At 40.0% G+C, this 20,571-nt stretch overlaps 1 protein-coding gene across 6 annotated transcripts in view; it reads right to left on the bottom strand.

Annotated features, from left to right (window-relative positions):
* The window catches only part of LRBA (LPS responsive beige-like anchor protein), a 453,900-nt gene that overhangs the window by 263,525 nt on the left and 169,804 nt on the right, over positions 1–20,571 (bottom strand). For all 6 annotated transcript variants that reach the window (XM_070757811.1, XM_070757810.1, XM_070757809.1 and 3 more), the window contains one exon: positions 16,156–16,322. In XM_070757811.1, coding sequence (XP_070613912.1) covers positions 16,156–16,322 — 167 coding nt within the window. The remainder of the gene's footprint in view (positions 1–16,155; positions 16,323–20,571) is intronic.

Raw genomic sequence — 20,571 nt, forward strand, 5'->3', positions numbered from 1 at the left:
CTTGTGTGTCCAATCACACTTGGCCAATAAAATTCTATTCTATTCTATTCTATTCTAATCATTCTACAACAGCAGCTTAAGTGTGGCTGCAATGTACACATAAGAGAAAAGGATTTAGGCGTAGTGATTTCTGACAGTCTCAAAATGGGTGAACAGTGCAGTCAGGCAGTAGGGAAAGCAAGTAGGATGCTTGGCTGCATAGCTAGAGGTATAACAAGCAGGAAGAGGGAGATTATGATCCCGCTATATAGAATGCTGGTGAGACCACATTTGGAATACTGTGTTCAGTTCTGGAGACCTCACCTACAAAAAGATATTGACAAAATTGAACGGGTCCAAAGACGGGCTACAAGAATGGTGGAAGGTCAAGTATAAAACGTATCAGGAAAGACTTAATGAACTCAATCTGTATAGTCTGGAGGACAGAAGGAAAAGGGGGGACATGATCGAAACATTTAAATATATTAAAGGGTTAAATAAGGTCCAGGAGGGAAGTGTTTTTAATAGGAAAGTGAACACAAGAACAAGGGGACACAATCTGAGGTTAGTTGGGGGAAAGATCAAAAGCAACATGAGAAAATATTATTTTACTGAAAGAGTAGTAGATCCTTGGAACAAACTTCCAGCAGACGTGGTAGATAAATCCACAGTAACTGAATTTAAACATGCCTGGGATAAACATATATCCATCCTAAGATAAAATACAGAAAATAGTATAAGGGCAGACTAGATGGACCATGGGGTCTTTTTCTGCCGTCAGACTTCTATGTTTCTATGTTTCTAAGACATCAAATACATATTCCATTACCCTAATGCCACAAATCTTATACAGACATGTTTAGAATCACTAACAAAAAAAATATGCAAGCATGATTTAATTTTATTCAAGGAAGCACTCATATTTAGTCTTGATCGCAATAAACATTGCTATGTTGTGTGCGCACACAAGGCGTATACTATTGGATTGTACACAATATATTTTAAAGGAAAACTAGTTTTACCCCCAAGTTACTCTTAGTCTTCTTTCTGCACTCTCCAGTCTAGGATCTGATGTTTTATGTGCCATTATTATGCTTTTACTACACAGAGAAGAGCTGGCTTCCAAAGATAAAGGAGACTTTTGGTAAATGGTGAAGGTAAAGAAATGAATGACCCACTTGGTTAGTGTGTAATTACACTGCCTGAGATTGTAACAATCTATCACATGAGGGAGGATGACACCACTCTAAAGGGTTAGTCAAAGGAGATAGCCTTTGACTAACTACTGGGCACAGACAATCGATACTCTTCAGATATTGTTCCTTCCCTCTCTCTTTCTCTTTCTCTCAGAAAAAATGAGTTCTAAAAAAAGTTTGAAAATAGCATCTCCCTTTCTCATTCAGATACCGATCAGACACTCAACTTGACCTTATTGTGGGAAAGCAGTCCTTCTCCAAATGGATAAATCTTTGGCTCTGTTATAAAATTCTTTAGAGGCATCTTTTTAAAAAGGGATTTGTTTTGGGGAATTGTTGCTTGATTTTATTTGCATTTTTAGTGTCGTGTTTTAACAGAATCATAAAACCACACAGGTAGAAAATGACCATAGAAGGCAATTAATTTTTTTCTTAGTACAGGATCCAGTAGAGACCTTTTTCCAAAGTGGCCAATATCTTTAAAGCCCTACATGGCATTGGACCAGATTATCCCAAGGACCGCCTTCTGCTGCACGAATCCCAGCGACCAGTTAGGTCCCACAGAGTTGGCCTTCTCCGGGTCCCATCGACTAAACAATGTCATTTGGCGGGCCCCAGGGGAAGAGCCTTCTCTGTAGCGGCCCTGGCCCTCTGGAACCAACTCCCCCCGGAGATTAGAATAGCCCGCACCCTCCCTGTCTTTCGTAAACTACTCAAGACTCACTTATACCGCCAGGCATGGGGGAGTTCAGATATTCCTTCCCCCTAGGCCATTACAAGTTATGCATGGTATGTTTGTGTGTATGTTTGGTTTTACAATAAGGGTTTTTAGTTGTTTTTATTATTGGATTGTTACATGTTGTTTTATCATTGTTGTTAGCCGCCCAGAGTCTACGGAGAGGGGCGGCATACAAATCCAATAAATAATAATAATAATAATAATTATTATTATTATTATTATTATTATCAACCCCCAAGAATCAATTGGACTATCCTTTATTATTGTTATTATTATTTGTAGTATTACTACCGTAGTTGAAGTAATATTGATTATATTATTTTCATATAAAGAACAATCTGAAACTTTATGAAGAGGTCAATGAGCTAAAGGGTTTGGGGATCCCTGTACTAGAACATCTCTGATAGGTGAACATACAATCTCTGTTCGAAAACCTCCAGAGACAAATTCATGAATGATGGGACAACCTATTCTAGGGGTTGTCAGATAATTCACTAAGGTTTTTCCTGATATCCAAAAACTTCCTTTCTTCTAATTCAATCTGTTGTTTCTGTCCCTGACCTTTGTGACCACAGAAAATGAGTTCACACCTGATTGATAAACCTTCACATATTTAAAGACTTGTATCTTACCTCTCCTTAATAGTCCTTGCTATAAGCTGTTGTGATTCAGTCTGAGGCTCCTCAGGGAATGGCTGGAACTCTGCCGGCTCCATGCTCAGAGGGGAAGGACGAGGAACAGGAGGAGGACCAGGCAGACAGGGAAGAGGAATGTCAGGACGAGGAGGAGGGGGAACAGCCTGAGACCCCCGGGGGGGAGCTCTCCCCAGCGAGTAGCCTGGAGTCATTAGATGAGAACGCACAAGCCATCATAGATATGAGGCAGAGAAGGGCAGCACAAAGAAGGGGACAATTAGCCAGGTATATCCATCCCTAATAGGCAACAGCTGGGTTTGGGTGTGGTTCTCCTCAGAAAGGTTGAAAAGGCAGGCCCGCCCTTCCTGTATTGTGGAGAGTTATCTTTTGGGAGTCCTGTGACCTTGCTTTGATCCTTGGTGTCTCTGATTCTGGCTTGTGGCCTCGAAGGCTGAAAACTTGGGGGAGGCGTGGGTTTTATTATCTACAGTGGTGTGTGTGCCAGCAAGAAGCCTGTTGTATTGTCTGGCCGTCGTGACTCTTCTGTGAAGCTTCATAGCATTCCAGTTTGTAAGAACAGTTTTTGTTATCTGTGTTTGTTTTCAAAGGTATAAAATGACTTTGCTTTTTACCAGCGTGTCTGGATACTCTTTTTAGTTGGTGTTGGCGTCTGGGGGAACCCAGACAGAACATAAGCTATCCCAGATTCTTCAACTCATACAGCTTGATACTCAAATCTATCATTATGTTGATAATTGCTTCCAAACATGCTCCAATTTGCTATCATATCTTGTTTTGAAGTGTAGTACTCAGGACTGGCCTTAATATTCCAGGTAAAATCAGAACAATCAAATGGAAGTATTATACTTGTGATCTGGATTTCCTATTAAATTTGCTTGTTTAGAAGCAGCAGCAATCTGCTGGATCCTGTTTAACCTGTAGTTAAAAGACCTAAAATGGTCACCTAACATCAAAAACATCATCAAAGAAGCACAACAAAGAATGTTCTTTCTGCGCCAGCTCAGGAAGCTCAAACTGCCCAAGGAGCTGCTGATTCAGTTCTACAGAGGAATCATTGTGTCTGTCATCTGCACCTCTATAACTGTCTGGTTTGGTGCTGCAACCCAACAGGACCGACACAGACTTCAGAGGAGAATCAGAACTGCAGAAAAAACAATTGCTGCCAATCTGCCTTCCATTGAGGACCTGTATACTGCACGAGTCAAAAAGAGGGCGGGGAAAATATTTACTGACCCCTCACATCCTGGACACAAATTGTTTCAACTCCTACCCTCAAAACGTCGCTAAAGAGCACTGCACACCAAGACAACTAGACACAAGAACAGTTTTTTTCCGAACGCCATCACTCTACTAAACAAATAATTCCCTCAACACTGTCAGACTTTCTACTAAATCTGCTAACAACAATAATACAATATAAACAAATCTAATATTTAAGTTAATTTAAAAAACCCCAATTTAAGAAACATACTGACATACCATGCACAAATTTTTATAAGCCTAGGGGGAAGGGAAAGTCTCAATTCCCCCATGCCCGACGACATGTTTAGTTTTTTGAAGATTAGTTGACCATTTTAGGGGTCTGAATTAGAGAGTACAGTTATAATTATATTTTACAATGCTGACATAGGAAAAAGGAAGAAATGCTATGAATTTTACCTCCTTTTATCTCTAAACAAAGAAATATTTCATCCTCACCAGCATTCATTCTCTATCTTAGAAAAGTAAAAAGGGATCATCATCTACTTGGCTTTTTATTCACTCATTCTATTTATAAGCAAAACTGTTAAATGAAGTAGGACTTAGTTTTGTCTGTGTTGTATTTTCTGCGATGATGTCACTAATAGTACCTTGGATGGCACTGTGAGCTCAACCCAAAACCTGGAACTCAGCCTGGATTCTGACAATGTGAAATAAAACAGATTACAAAATAAATTATCAGGCTATCATGATGGTTGGCGTCTATACCTTTAGATCTATACTTTTTGGAGAATGACCCTTTCCATTGTAGGAATTCATGCATTTGTGTTTACCTGTCAACACTTCTCAGAGCGGAGAAGGAATGCTACATCTGAAAGGCTTTCCGTTCCTCAAAGGAGGAACGAATCATTAAGATGGATGATCTAGTTCTGAAATATAAACGGCTTCAGTTCAATCCCAGGCAAAGCTAAAAAAAAGGTTCCTTACGCTTGGAGCTTTCCATGGTCCTGAAACTACTGAACTTCTTAGCATACCCTTTGGGCACCAGTCAAGTTCACAGAGCATCCAGTCAAACGTATTACAGTATAGAAATATACTAAACCCTGTACCTCAGTAGCAACCTTCAGAGATAAATGCGCCAACATCAGATAAATTGAATGAGAAATAAGAGTGTTAAATTTATATACTAGTATTTATAAACATATGCTATACTTTTTGTTGTTTTAGCATGCTTATTTGGTTATCCTGATAGATAGGCAGGATATGTTTAGAAAATAAAGCTCCCCATATTTTCCCACCAAACGTACTTGCACTGATATATACTCTGTCTTGGTACATTCTATTATTGTATACAATGCCTACATACCCTGTTTCCCCGAAAATAAGACGTACCCCGAAAGTAAGGCATGTCAGATGTTTTGCAGAATTTGCTAATATAAGGCACCCCCCGAAAATAAGGCGTAGTCAAGTTTACATGCGATACGGTGGAAAAACATACGGTACCATTCAAAGCTGTTCATAGCGGTACCGTAATAATGTGGCGTCCCCTGCTGGCCTCTTCCATCGCTTTGTACCGTCCAGTACAGCAGACACAGTCTGCTGTTGTCTCACCACCATTACAGTCTCCACTACAGTGCATAGACTGTAGTTCCTCTGATGGCCGGAAGCTGCAATAGAGGGAGTATACTGTTCTACCATATAAGTGCCGTCGTTTGTGTGTGTGGGTGCCATACTGACAGGTACCGTACCATAATCAGTGTACCGTACGGGACACTTTCTTTGGAGGTGTCAGCTTTTCTGCCTGTAAATTTGTCTTATTTGAGAAATATAAGGCACCCCCTGAAAATAAGACGTAGCACAACTTTTGGAGCAAAAATTAATATAAGACAGTGTCTTATTTTCGGGGAAACCCGGTAGCACAAAGGTGTCTTCAGGACATTTTTCTTTCAACTACAATAATTCTATGAAATATGACCATCTCAGAAAAGAATTGCTTGTTATTCAACATATTGTGAAATCAAAATGGCTGAGTTTAAGAGGATGAGATTTTCTGTGAATGCCCCATATATTATGAAACACTTTCCTTTGGAAGTTAGGCTTATCCTTGTACAGCTGATTATTTTTTAAAAAACAGATTAAAAATACAGATTAAAACACACGCTTCCAGAAGACTTTTTAATTAGTTGAAGAATTCTGCAAAATGTTTCATATTGCTCCAGTTTGGATGGGTGTTTTATATTTGCATTTATGTTTTGCTGCGTATCCAAGAATTGATGGTTGTGTTTTTTAAGCATCAAATCAATAATAAAAATAATATCTGTTAGGATCAATGTCTTTTGTACGAAATAATTACATTAGGAAGGATTGAGCAAAAAACCCCAACAACTTTTGTGACAATGATTTAGATTTAAATTTTAGAAAAGAAGGAATCAAAAGTAAAATCATGGTTGAAGTTGTGCTTTGGATGGCCATGTATTCAACTAAGTAGTCCCAAAAAGTCCACAAGGCATTGTTTAAGCCTTCAGTTGTTTGTTGCATATAACACTATCTGCAAAACTTAGTTGGCCTTGTCCAGATCCTGTCGACTAAACAATGTCGTCTGGCGGGCCCCAGGGGAAGAGCCTTCTCTGTGGCGGCCCCGGCCCTCTGGAATCAACTCCCCCCCGGAGATTAGAACTGCTCCCACCTTCCTTGTCTTCCGTAAACTACTTAAGACCCACCTATACCGTCGGGCATGGGGGATTTGAGACACCTTTCCCCCAGGCTTATTATAATTTATGTTTGGTATGTATGTGCTGCTTGGTTTTTAATTATGATAGGGTTTTTAGGGGTTTTTTTTTAATATTAGATTTGTGCCTGTATAATACTGTTTTTATCGTGTTGTGAGCCGCCCCGAGTCTTCAGAGAGGGGCGACATACAAATCTAATAAATTATTATTATTATTATTATATACTATAGGATTGAAGACCAACAGAACAATAATGTTGGAAGGATCTTGGAAGTCCTCTAGTCCCAGCCCAGACCCTATACCATTTCACATAAATGGTTATCCAATCTCTTCTTAAAATCTTCCAGTGTAGGAACATTTACAACCTCTGGAGGTAAGTTGTCCACTGATTAATTATTCTAACTGTCAAGAAATTTCTCCATACCTCTAGGTTGCTTCTCTCCTTGATTATAGTTTTGACCCATTGCTCCTTGTCCTGCCTTCAGGTGTTTTGCAGAATAGATTGACTTCCACTTCCTTGTGGCAGCCCCTCAAATATTGAAACACTGCTATCATGTCATCTCTAGTCCTTTTATTAAACTAGACATACCCAATTCCTGCAAGCATACTTCATATGTTTTAGCCTCCAGTCTCCTAATAATTTTTGTTGCTCTTCTCTGTATTCTTTATAGAGTCAGCGTCTTTTTATACAATTTTAATAGCTTGTAGTTAACAGAGAAAATGTCAGGAAGTACTTGAAGACCTTTTTATTTTTAACATCATTTAGATTTCTCAAAACATATGTCTCTTGTTGATGACCTATGCATAATTATCAATTTTTAAAAACCTTGAAGAGTAGGTTAAATAACTGAAGGAAAGCAAAGCAAAGCTAATGGAATGGAGGAAGATCTAGGAAACTACAGACCAATCAGTTTGACAACACATTCTGGTATGCTTCTACAGCAGATCATAAATCCATCCAAAACACATTGAAATTTTTAAACCCACTCGTAGAAATGTCACTGCAGCACCAGACATTTCCTTAAAAATCAAAATAATAGCTTTTCAAAATGTGAAGCTAAAAAAAGATTGCCTATCCTTATCTAAGCAAGGCTTAGACACAATAACATGAATTAAATATTGCACAAATGAGAACATTACTATACATACTTTCCAGAGAAAGTAAGAATTTGGCTCTCTGATCATGGTCTAATTCTGTCTTGCCAAATTTAAATAATTACTCTTATGAATTGACACAGAATGGCACACAGGTTAAATTACCAACTTCAGACACTGTCAGACTTTCTACTAAATCTGCACTTCTATTCTACTAGTTTTTCTCATCATTCCTTTCACCCATTTCCTCCCATGTTGACTGTATGACTGTAACTTGTTGCTTATATCCTAAGATTTTTATTAATATTGCTTCTTCATTGCTTATTTGACCCCTATGACAATCATTAAGTGTTGTACCACATGATTCTTGACAAATGTATATTTTATTTTATGTACGCTGAGAGCACATGCACCAAGACAAATTCCTTGTGTGTCCAATCACACTTGGCCAATGAAAATTCTATTCTATTCTATTCATTAACAGATCCAATTGTTTCCTGAATGCACACGGAGATTGCCTTTCTTTTTCTGTCTTTGATACTGTTGAAGTTCTGCCTGATCTATGGACTATGAAGAATCCCATATGGAAATGACATTTACATTTCTAGATGTCTTATAAAATTTATCTCAACATGAACCTGTCTGAAGGCTTAGATCAGCAGGAGATGCTCTAAGGCTATGATGGTGAATTTATGGCACACATATGCTGCATCCTCTCTCTGGGCACGAGAGCCGTCACCCCAGTTCAGCCCCACTGCGCATGCGCATAGTCTCCTGTTGGCCAGCTGATTGTCCAATGTCTGCCACGCATGCATGGGGAGGGTGTGTGTGTGGAGGGCAGGTGCACATGCATAGGGGGTAGGGGATGTGCAAGGGGTGCATACTTTCATGGGGGTACACGTGAGGTGCATGCACATGCGTGCGAGGCATGTGCAGAGGAAATTCACACATGCACGGGGATGGGGGGCTTGCAGGAAAATGCACACATGTGCAGGGGGGAGTGTTCAGATTGAAACAAACGGCTAAAACCCATGACTTAAGTTCTGAATTACACTCTTTATTTGGAAAAGCATCATTTAAAAGGCCAGGGAATAGATTTCTCTGCTGCGAAGTTATCAGAGAAGCTTCTGGGAAAGGCGCCAGCTTCAGGGCTACTGGCATTCTAGCAAGATAAGACAGGCAACGAGTCATAGGGTATAAAATTCAGCTCACCACATTCTGACAGGCATGCAGCTTCTAGCAGAGGACTTTTGCAAAGCAGAAATCAGGTCTTTAGGGGAGCATTTTCTGGAACCCCAGATCTAACACAGCATCCGTGAAATCAATGTGGAAACTCCAAAAAGAATTTCCCAAGACCCTTTTCTTTTTACCTGCTGGGAGTTGTCAGCAAACCCCCTGGAGTTAAAGCTACAAATTACTTCCTTTTACCATACAAGTGTTGTTATAATAAAAATTTATTACCCTGTTTCCCCGATAGTAAGACACCCCCGATTGTAAGACGTATCGGGGGTTTCAGGGGGGTCGGCTAATATAAGCCGTACCCCGAAAGTAAGACATATGTCTTACTTTCGGGGAAACACGGGGGTATTGCCGCCTCCCTCTCATCTAGCTGCGCGCCGCCTCCTGCCCACATCCGCACCGTCCCCCTCTCCATACGTCGCCGCGTCTGCCACCTCCCTCTGATCTTAATGAGCGCCGCCTCCTGCCCACTTCCGCGCCGCCCCCCCTCCATACGTCACCGCATCTGCCGCCTCCGTCTGATCCAAATGAGCGCCGCCTCCTGACCACTTCCGCGCCGCCCCCCTCCATACGTCACTGCGTCTGCCGCCTCCATCTGATCCAAATGAGCGCCGCCTCCTGCCCACACCTGCGCCGTCCCCCTCTCCATACGTCGCCGCGTCTGCCACCTCCCTCTGATCTTAATGAGCGCCGCCTCCTGCCCACTTCCGCGCCGCCCCCCCTCCATACATCACCACGTCTAAATGTTAATTTTATGGTTAAAACAAAAAATTTGACAATTTTTTTCCAATATAAGACATACCCCGAAAGTAAGACATAGTGGGGCTTTGGGGGATAAAAAGAAAGTAAGACACTCATTACTTTCGGGGAAACACGGTAGATTTGTATGCCGCCCCTCTCCGAAGACTCGGGGCGGCTCACAACAATAATAAAACAATGTTTTGAAACAAATCTAATATTGGAATAAAAATATATATAAAAACCCCAGCAGTTAAAACCATACAACACATACATACCAAACATAAAATATAAAAGCCTGGGGGAGATGTGTCAGTTGTTGTCTGCTTTGTAACCTCCTGAATCTAGCATCTAAGAGTGGCTCATCCACTCTAATGTCCCCTTTGTCCTCTGACTCGGATCAAACCCCCATTGACATATCTGCCCCCTCTGGTGGTTTCTCGGGTTCATCTAGGTCTATTTTCCATCACTCTCACTCTCTACATCAGCTGGCAACCCCACTGGCCCAGGGTATCCAGAAGGGCCTGGCTCATCCTCCTCAGAATCCAACATTACCAGAGGTGGACGAGGAGCGCTCACAACAGCGGGCGTGCAGGCGTATGTGCTTTGGGCACTCAATCTGGAAAAGGTTAGCCAAACTGACCTAAAGATACCTTCCCTTTATGGGATTCATTTGTTCAAAATATAAAACAAGTTTTTGGATAACTTTGCTCTGTTTCATTAGCTCTTCATGTATGCCTTCATCCCTGAAAAATTTAAACCATCTCTGTAATAGGTACCTTCTTCTGCTTTGGTAATAAGGAGAAAGACTTTATCAATACAAGATGAAATATGACAAAATTCTGGAAAGAAGATGTATGGTTACAGAGATGATGGCAGTACTAGAGATACTACCATGGTTAGAATAGTTTTGGTTTTGATGGCTGTTGAATAAACCCAGAAAAGAGCAATAGCCTAAAATGGGTTGGGTACTTTTTTTGTACTATTAAAGGCTCATCTGTGTCTGAATAGATGAAGTCCACAAAGTATTTGAGGGCGAGACTCATAGGAGAATTTCTGAAAGGAGAACCACTTTGGAATCTAAGAATGAGGATGTGTCAGAAGACAGATGGAATTTTTTAAAAAGACCAAAAGTTTATGTCTGATGGTTATAATGTAGATAGATTCATTGCCTATGAGATATAGAATTCACACTAATTAATTGCTCTGAGATATAGAAAATTGCCAATAACTTAATATGTGTTTTTCTTAAATGTAATTAGTTTAGTTTAGTTTAGTTTAGTTAGATTTGTATGCCGCCCCTCTCCGAAGACAATAAAAAACAATGTAACAAATCTAATATTAAAAAGTAATCTAAAAAACCCCAATTTAAGAGACCAATCATACCAACAAACATACCATGTATAAATTCTATAAGCCTAGGGGGAAGGGAGAAAAATTTTTCAATTCCCCCATGCCTGACAACAGAGGTGGGTTTTAAGGAGCTTGCGAAAGGCAAGGAGGGTGGGGGCAACTGTGATATCTGGGGGGAGCTGGTTCGAGGGTCGGGGCCATCACAGAGAAGGCTCTTCTCCTGGGTCCCGCCAAATGACATTGTTTAGTCGACGGGACCCGGAGAAGGCCAACTCTGTGGGACCTAACCGGTCGCTGGGATTCGTGCGGCAGGAGGCGGTCCTGGAGATATTCTGGTCCAGTGCCATGAAGGGCTTTATAGGTCATAACCAACACTTTGAATTGTGACCGGAAACTGATCGGCAACCAATGCAGACTGCGGAGTGTTGGAATAACATGGGCATATTTAGGGAAGCCCATGATTGCTCTCGCAGCTGCATTCTGCACGATCTGAAGTTTCCGAGCACTTTTAGAGAATTTCTAAACCTAGAGGGGTATAAATCAGGTGGGGGTTGCAACTTACCTCTGCTACCGGTGCTGATGCGCACACAACTCTAGATGATTGGTTGGATTGAGACTTGGCTTCTGCACATGCACAGGAAGCAAATCTCAGGAGGCGCGAAATAAAAAAATATTTGAAAAAAATCTTGCCCACCTGACTGTGTGTCCTCTCAAAAGATTTTGTATCCTATCCATGCGCAGAAGCCAAATCTCGCTCCAACGCGCATGCCTGCCCTCCGGTCATCCAGAGCTGTGCACGCAGTTCCATTTTCACAACCAGAATGCCGTTCCTTCCCACCCAGGTAAGAACCCCAATACCTGTATAAATATGTTAACATATCACATATGTTAAACAAAGAGACTTGAACCTGGGAAAGTGAAACTGAAATTGCTTTTGAATGTCTGTTAATTTTTTTAAGGATAAACAAAGAAGGTTTTGACTTCTTTCTACTCTTCATCTGAATTTCATAAATGAAAGTACAGTGTTCCCTCGATTTTCGCCGGTTCGAACTTCGCCGAAAAGTCTATACCCCGGTTTTTCAAAAATATTAATTAAAAAACACTTTGCGGTTTTTTCCCCTATACCATGGTTTTTCCTGCCCGATGACGTCATATGTCATCACCAAACTTTCATCCACTTTGAATAAATATTTTTTAAATAAACTTTAATAAAGAAACATGGTGAGTAATAATCTAAATGGTTTCTAAGGGGATGGGAAATTGCAATTTAGGGGTTTAAAGTGTTAAGGGATGGCTTGTGATACTGTTCATAGCCAAAAATAGTGTATTTATTTCAGCACCTCTACTTCGCGGAAATTCGACTTTCGCGGGCGGTCTCAGAACGCATCCCCCGCGAAAATCAAGGGAACACTGTAATAGATAATTATTTAACTGTTGTATGTTATTTTAACTATTTGAGCTTGATTTTTTATCATTATATAATTGCTAGAGTCCTTTGAGTACTCTATAAAAAGTATGATATAAGCCAGCATTGCCATTGTCATCATCAGCACCACATTTTTTCATGTTATTACTTAAATATGATAAATAAAAAATAATCACTGCTCTTAAAAACATTTCGCCTTGCTGCTCTTGAATATCAAATACATTTGTTAATAAGAGTACAACAGAAAAATAGTAAAACACAATAAGGTTACTTCTTACAAGCCACATTACAAAAATGCAGCTTAGTTTTACCTTTCCTTAGAGTCAGGATTTTAAAAAATGACAACTACAAGATAAAATAGTAACGCTAATATTGATAGTTTGTCCATTACAGGTCAGCTAACTGTCCACTGAAACAGTTACAAAGCTGTTAGTTTCGATTTCACAAGGCCAATCAATACAGAGGCATACTGTTTCAATTTTGCCCGCATTGATTTTTTTTATAACACCCCAACCTTATAGCATTCATCTTTCTGAGAGAAGGAAGATTTGATTTACTGAAGAAAAATTGGAGAGAGCATCACAAAGATTTTACCGGCAAGCTAGTGACAATGGAGGGGGGGGGGGGAGATAAATGTCTCTAGGCAGAGACGCCTCTTGCTTGAGGGCATCCATTAAAACATATTCAACTTATCTGAAATGGACCTTTTTTATTTTAAAAAAAAAGGAACTGAAATTCGAGCCCAAACCCGTCCACCTAACCTAATCAAAAGCATTTGGAAATATTGATATAAAGAGATTCTCTTAATTTTTTAAAAATGTCTCCAACTCTACCTATTGCATTTTTCTGAGAGGAGACCCACCCCCAATATCAAGAGTGAATTTCCATGGTACATTAGTCAGCCTATTAGAATGCAATGAAGGACGATATGAGAAAAGGGTAGTATGTCCTCAGAGATTTCCATCCAGTGTTCTCCATCATCTCTCCTCATCCTTCTTACATTCAGCCACTTTACCAGGTGTCACCCGCATGAAAGATGATTTGTCTCCTGACCCAAATAAACACAATGCCTGCTCTATCCACTAAAAAAAAAAAAAACTTCTGCCACTCTGCTCATATGTGGCCTCTTTTCGGCTTATTCTCCTATTCTTATCAGACTCCTTCAGTTTCCACCTGAGCCTCACTGCAGGTGACAGTAATATTAATATTATTACTATTTATTATACAGTGATACCTTGTCTTACAAACTTAATTGGTTCCGGGATGAGGTTGTTAAGGTGAAAAGTTTGTAAGATGAAACAATGTTTCCCATAGGAATCAATGGAAAAGCAATTAATGCGTGCAAGCCCAAAATTCACCCCTTTTGCCAGCCAATGCGCCTGTTTTTGTGCTGCTGGGGTTCCCCTGTGGCTCCCCTCCATGGGAAACCCCACCTCCAGACTTCCGTTGCCAGCGAAGCACCTGTTTTTGCAATGCTGGGATTCCCCTGCTGGGATTCCCCTGCAGCATCACAAAAACACGGAAGTCTGGAGGTGGGGTTTCCCATGGAGGGAAGCCTCAGGAGAATTCCAGCAGCGCAAAAACGGGTGCTTCACTGCCAACGGAAGGTCCAGAGGTGGGAGATCCCAGTGGCGGCGGTGGGTTTGTAAGGTGAAAATAGTTTGTAAGAAGAGGCAAAAAAATCTTAAACCCCGGGTTTGTATCTCGAAAAGTTTGTATGACGAGGCGTTTGTAAGACGAGGTATTACTGTATTTGTATGCCGCCCCTTTCCGTAGACTCGGGGCGGCTCACAACACAATAAAAACAGTTTATAACAAATCTAATAATTTACAATTTAAAACATTAAAAAAACCCATTATTAAACAGACATACACACAAGCATACCATACATAAATTGTATAGGCCCGGGGGAGATATCTCAGTTCCCCCATGCCTGACGACAAAGGTGGGTTTTAAGGAGTTTGCGAAAGGCGAGGAGGGTAGGGGCAGTTCTAATCTCTGGGGGGAGCTGGTTCCAGAGAGTCAGGGCCACCACAGAGAAGGCTCTTCCCCTGGGGCCTGCCAACCGACATTGTTTAGTTGACGGGACCCGGAGAAGGCCCACTCGTCGCTGGGATTCGTGTAGCAGAAGGCAGTCTCAGAGATATTCTGGTCCGATGCCATGAAGGGCTTTAAAGGTCATAACCAACACTTTGAATTGTGACCGGAAATTGATCGGCAACCAATGCAGACTGCGGAGTGTTGGTGTAACATGGGCATACCTAGGGAAGCCCATGATTGCTCTCTCAGCTACATTCTGCACGATCTGAAGTTTCCAAACACTTTTCAAAGGTAGCCCCATGTAGAGAGCATTACAGTAGTCGAACTCGACTAATATATGGATGAACAGGTATTTCTCCCATTATTTCTTGAAACCACCACACATTTGGGGAGGTGGAATGCAGTGACAGTAAAGGGCAGAATTATCAAACTAGTTGTTTTTTTTGGGGGGGGGGGGGGCTTCTCTGCATGTCAAACCAACACCACGACTTTAAAATTTAGTGGAGAAGGAAAAACACTTTCTTCTCTCCTGGCAAAAAGCTACTGCGAGCTGGATATTGAGACACAAATTGCATTCAGGCAGGTCAGAAAGTGTCAAAAGATATTAGATTCCTGCTGCGAGGAAACAACAATTCCCATTTGCTCCTGAAAAAATATTTTCATTTACAGATTTTATTGAACAAAAACTTCGGGGAATATGATTACATACAGGGCATTAAGCGCAGCAAATGTAACATGCTCCGAACGGCTATCTTCATCGTTGTGTTATCCATAAAGTAAGAAGCAGGTTTTATTTGGTCCCATCAAGGAGGATAAATTAGATTCCTCCCTGCCAACTCCAAACACATAACACACCCTGCTTACGGTTTTGTTGCAGTACCAGATGTTTCTGAAATGCCACATGCTGTGGGCTCTATGCTGAATGTAGCACCTGACCTTCTCCATAATTGACTAAAAATATTGATGTAATGGCACGGGGCTGATTGTGATTTATTAAAAGCAGCGCCGATCCCAGGCTGGCTGCCAGCATTGTACTCTACTAATCGTATGGCATTAGAAAAGCCATCAATATCAAAACAAAATAAATGACATTAATGGGAAAGTATTAGGCCTTCAGAAGCAGAGCTCGTTCCAGTTACGCAGATTTGAAGAAAGATGAAATATTTAAAAAACCATAAAAAAACATCAAAGATCGCAATACATTTTAATTTTCCTTGGTTTCTTTTGTTATGCAGAAAAATATAAAAAAACATACATATATTTTTAAAAGCCATTAATTAGGACAGAAAAACCCTATATGTTTTAAAGGGATTTCATTGTAGCTTTCCTGTAAATACATTTGGTTTTCCTGATAATGTCATTTACACGTATGTAATGATGTTAAGAATACTGCCAAGCACATCACACAATTTTATTATCAAACAATTTTATCGTCAGTGTGGCCTGTTATAAAGTGAAAATAATTGTATTTTCTGTTAGAAAGTTTACAGGCCGATAACACAAACCTTATTTTAAAAAGTGCAGAAACCAATGAACCAACCTTTATTGAATTTATTTAGTGGAGAGGTCAGCAATGTTGTCTTCTTCAACATAAGCATTCTTTTTCCTTTAGAGTCATTAGAAAAAAGTGAAATATCTAGGAAATGATTCAGTTGTATTTCCCCCCCCCTAAGTTTGAATTTAATTTTACTGTTAACTGTCCTTTCAAGACTGGTGCCACTTAAATAAATGCATGCACTGCCAAAATGTAATTTGTCTATTTACCTTGGTGGAGAATTGCCCCAGGCTCCATGCTTGTCCATCAGTATATTGATGATTTTCTGTATCAGTTGAGTTGCTGTCACATGATCACGATACTTGGCTGCCCTTATCAAATGATCACACATCTTCTCATCTTCACGTTTTTCTGCAAAATACTGGGCACACAATGACTAAAATGTGATGGGACAAAAAAGAAAAGAAAAGAAAAAGAAAAATTCATTGTAATTTTAGGGTTTTTTGTGAACAGTGAAATTGCTTATACAGTGTTCCCTCGATTTTCGCGGGTTCGAACTTCGCGAATAGCCTATACTACAGTTTTTCAAAAAATATTAATTAAAAAATACTTTGCGGTTTTTTTCCTATACCACATTTTTTCCAACCGATGACGTCATATGTCATTGCCAAACTAATAGTTTTTGCAAATAAATAACAAAAAAAATATATAAATTTATGTTTATAAATATCAGGATCACTAAGGGTCTTATTCAATAATGAGTAATGGTGAGTAAATGGTTGTTAAGGGAATGCGAAATGGTAATTTAGGGGTTTAAAGTGTTAAGGGAAGGCTTGTGATACTATTCATAGCCAAAAATGGTGTATTTACTTCCACATCTCTACTTTGCGGAAATTCGACTTTCGCGGGCGGTCTCAGAACGCATCCCCCGCAGAAATCGAGGGAACACAGTATACTTAGATATTTTTGACTTAAAATTTCTGCAACAAATAGAAAACAAACACATGACAAAATTTAATAATACACTAGAAATTGCAAACAACAGCTGAGCAGAACATTATCATCACCATAAAACATGGTCCACTGGGGGAAATATGCAATTTGCCCTATAAGGGTATCTCCAATTAAAACTATAAAATGTTTACATAACAGTTGTATGCATTTTTATGCAGAAGTCTCAGTGGGTCCATTGGACCCTTTTTTCAAGACACTATAGACAAATAATATTCTCTACAAAATATAAACAGAGGATTCTATTGGAAACATCTTTCAAGAACCAAAATGCATGTATATATTTAATAGGTAACTGAGATTTAAGACTTATGCATTTGCTACATAAGAAATTTTTATATATAGATTTCCATTAAAGTCTACAGGTTAGTTAAATATTAAATTATTCTATTAAATAAAATGTTCTTTAAATATATTGAAAGGAAAACTATGATCAGATGTGCAAATAGAAAACTGAGACTGTAAATCAAAGACTTATGGTATACAAAGCTTGCATTATGACAACAAAAGCAAATAAAACAGGTAAGTGGTATCTGATTAAAACAGCCATTGGATACTACCTGTTTATCTAAATTATTTGTGGTAGTGGCAAATACAGTGTTTTTAACATTACAGATAAGCTTTTTTTTTCTTTGCTTAGAATATGAATATGGTATTATAAAATAAAGAAAATATTATATTACCCATTATACAGAGCTATAATAGATTAAGCATCAGGCATAGTTTATCTACCGATTCAGATTAAACATACTATTATGTCCCAAATACCTATATGTTTTAGTAAGATTAGAGATACCCACATTAGACACCAAAATGCAAAATGGCAGCAACAAAATAAAAGGAGTAAAAAGAGTTTCATCCAATATTAGATTTCGTAATGGTAGCATTTAGTTCTGCACTTCAGCTAGGAAATGCTGATAAATATATCCTTTAGTTAGCATACTTTATTCATTAGCCCAATGTTGTGATACTTAACTATAAAATTAATAGACAAAATTTTACTGAGGGATAGAACTTTACTACTTATTGTTATATCCAGAAAATGTACTATGTGTCAATTATGACTTAATATAGCTTATTTATGACTAGCATACCTGAGTAATTCTATAACTGATTGCTACAACTGCTGCTTCATTTCAGAGAGACCGAAAAGTTAATAATCTTAATATAATAATCAATCAATATGATGTACGCCTTCTCTGTGGCGGCACCGACTCTCTGGAACCAGCTCCCCCCAAAGATTAGAACTGCCCCCACTCTCCTTGCCTTCCGCAAACTCCTTAAAACCCAGCTTTGCCGCCAGGCTTGGGGGAACTGAGATATCTCCCCTGGGCCTATACAATTTATGTATGGTATGTATGTATGTCTGCTTAATAATAGGGTTTTTAAATGTTTTTAAATTATTAGATTTGTTATGAATTGTTTTATTGCTGTTTTGAGCCACCCTGAGTCTACGGAGAGGGGTGGCATACAAATCTAATAAATAGATAAATAGGTAGGTAGGTAGGTAGGTAGGTAGGTAGGTAGGTAGGTAGGTAGGTAAGTAAGTAAGTAAGTAAGTAAGTAAGTTAGTAAGTAAGTATCATCTTACTCGTACAAAATGCCTCACTGAAGAGTCATGTCCCTGAAGCTATTCATGGAGTTATCATGTAGACTTTAAAGTTGGCCAACTGTACCCAGAAATGAACTGGTAGGCAATGCAACTCCCTTAATATAGTGTTACATGTACAAACTTTGGTGTATTCATCATTGCATGCTGTAACAGATGATATTTGAGCATAAATATCCTGAGCATAAATAACCTGAGCCTCTGAAACTGTAACCAGAAAAGGCAGGGAGAAGCCTTTGTGGGGCCTCTCTAGGAATCTCCTGGGAGGAAACAGGGCCTCCACCCTCCCTGTGGTTTCCCCAATCTCATGCATTATTTGCTTTTACATTGATTCCTATGGGAAAAATTGCTTCTTCTTATAAATTTTTCTACTTAAGAACCTGGTCACGAAATGAATTAAGTTCGTAAGTAGAGGTACCACTGTACTCATGAGATAATGAACCTTCAGCAATACAAATTCTAGGACCACTATTCCCTGTCCGCATTATCTGAATTCAAACCAATACTCCATCTCTAGAAGCCATTAGGAATTGTCTGAATCGGCCTTAGTCATTTTAGCAGCTAGCCTTCATCTTCATTTCCAAAAATCATCTTCACGGCATCCTTCCAGGTATTAAAAGACCATACTTGCTGCTATTCCAACTCATAAGAGCACTAGCCTGAGACAACAGATTCTAAAAGTAAGTTCAATGGAGCCTCTTTACCTCCATGTTCCTTCCTACTATATCCCACAGAGGTTTCAGCATACAATATCTCTCAGAGGTCCAATCTTGGTCATGAAAGATTCTATTTGGAGTAGATAGAGCCAAAGTTTACCAAACGCGTTCTTTCCAGGCATTGAATTATGGATGTGGACACTCGCGCATACGCGATACTGTGCGTGCATGCTCTTTCAGCACCCAAGGAAAAAAAGTTCGCCATCACTGACCTATACTATGATAATAATAATATACGTTTATTTATAGTGCCCTTTTAACAAAGGGCATAACAGCATGTTAGCAATAGCACTTTTTAACCGAGCCAGAATATTTTCCCCACAATCTGGGTCCTCATTTTACCCACCTCGGAAGGATGGAAGGCTGAGTCAACCTTGAGCCGGTGATGAGATTTGAACCGCTCACCTACAGATCTACAGTCAGCTAGAGCAGTGATTTTCAACCTTTTTTGAGCCACGGCACATTTTTTACATTTACGAAACTCTGGGGCACATTGAGTGGGGCGGGGGGGGAGGGGGGGGCTAAAAAAAGTTTGGACAAAAAAATTCTCTTCCTCCCTTTTGCTCTATTTCTCTCTCCCTCTTTATTTCTCTCCCTTCCTTCCACTTTCTTTCTCTCTCTCCATCCCTCTTTCTTTCTCTCCCTTCCTTCCTCTCTTTTTTGCTCTCTTTCTCTCTCTCTCTCCTTCCCTCCCTCTATGTCTTTCCCTCACCCTCCTTCCCCCCTCTTTCTCTCTCTCTCTTGCTTTCTCTCTCGCTCTCTCTCTCTTGCTGTCTTTCTCTCCCTCTCTCCCTCTCTCTTTCTCTCTCTCTTTCTTGCTGTCTTTCTCTCTCTCTCTTTCTTGCTCTCTTTCTCTCTCTCTCCTTCCCTCCCTCTCTTTCTCTCTCTCTCTTGCTTTCTTTCTCTCTCTGAGCTTTGCGGCACACCTGACCATGTCCCACTGCACACTAGTGTGCCACGGCACACTGGTTGAAAAGGACCGTTGAACTTACCTGAACGGTCTTCTCGCTGCACTGTGAGGAGAGTCCAATGTGGGTTGTTCTTCAGCCTCATTGGCAGGGACTGAGTTAAAAATTAACATAATTATGTCCCGCCCCCCCTCTACCTCCTCAGGTTCAGTCAAGAAAAACGAAGGAATAGTGTAAACAAACCAATTTTATTAACTAAGAAGTTAAACTGGTAACGTACTGAACCCCTGGGCCAAGAAGCCGGGAGGGTTTGGACTCTCCTCACAGTGCAGCGAGAAGACCGTTCAGGTAAGTTCAACGGTCCTTCTCCCCTGCACTGTTCGGAGAGTCCAATGTGGGATATACCCAAGCAAACCAACTAGGGCGGGATAGGCTGGACCA

The sequence above is a fragment of the Erythrolamprus reginae genome, chromosome 7 (genome assembly GCF_031021105.1).
Source record: "Erythrolamprus reginae isolate rEryReg1 chromosome 7, rEryReg1.hap1, whole genome shotgun sequence".
NCBI lineage: Eukaryota > Metazoa > Chordata > Lepidosauria > Squamata > Dipsadidae > Erythrolamprus > Erythrolamprus reginae.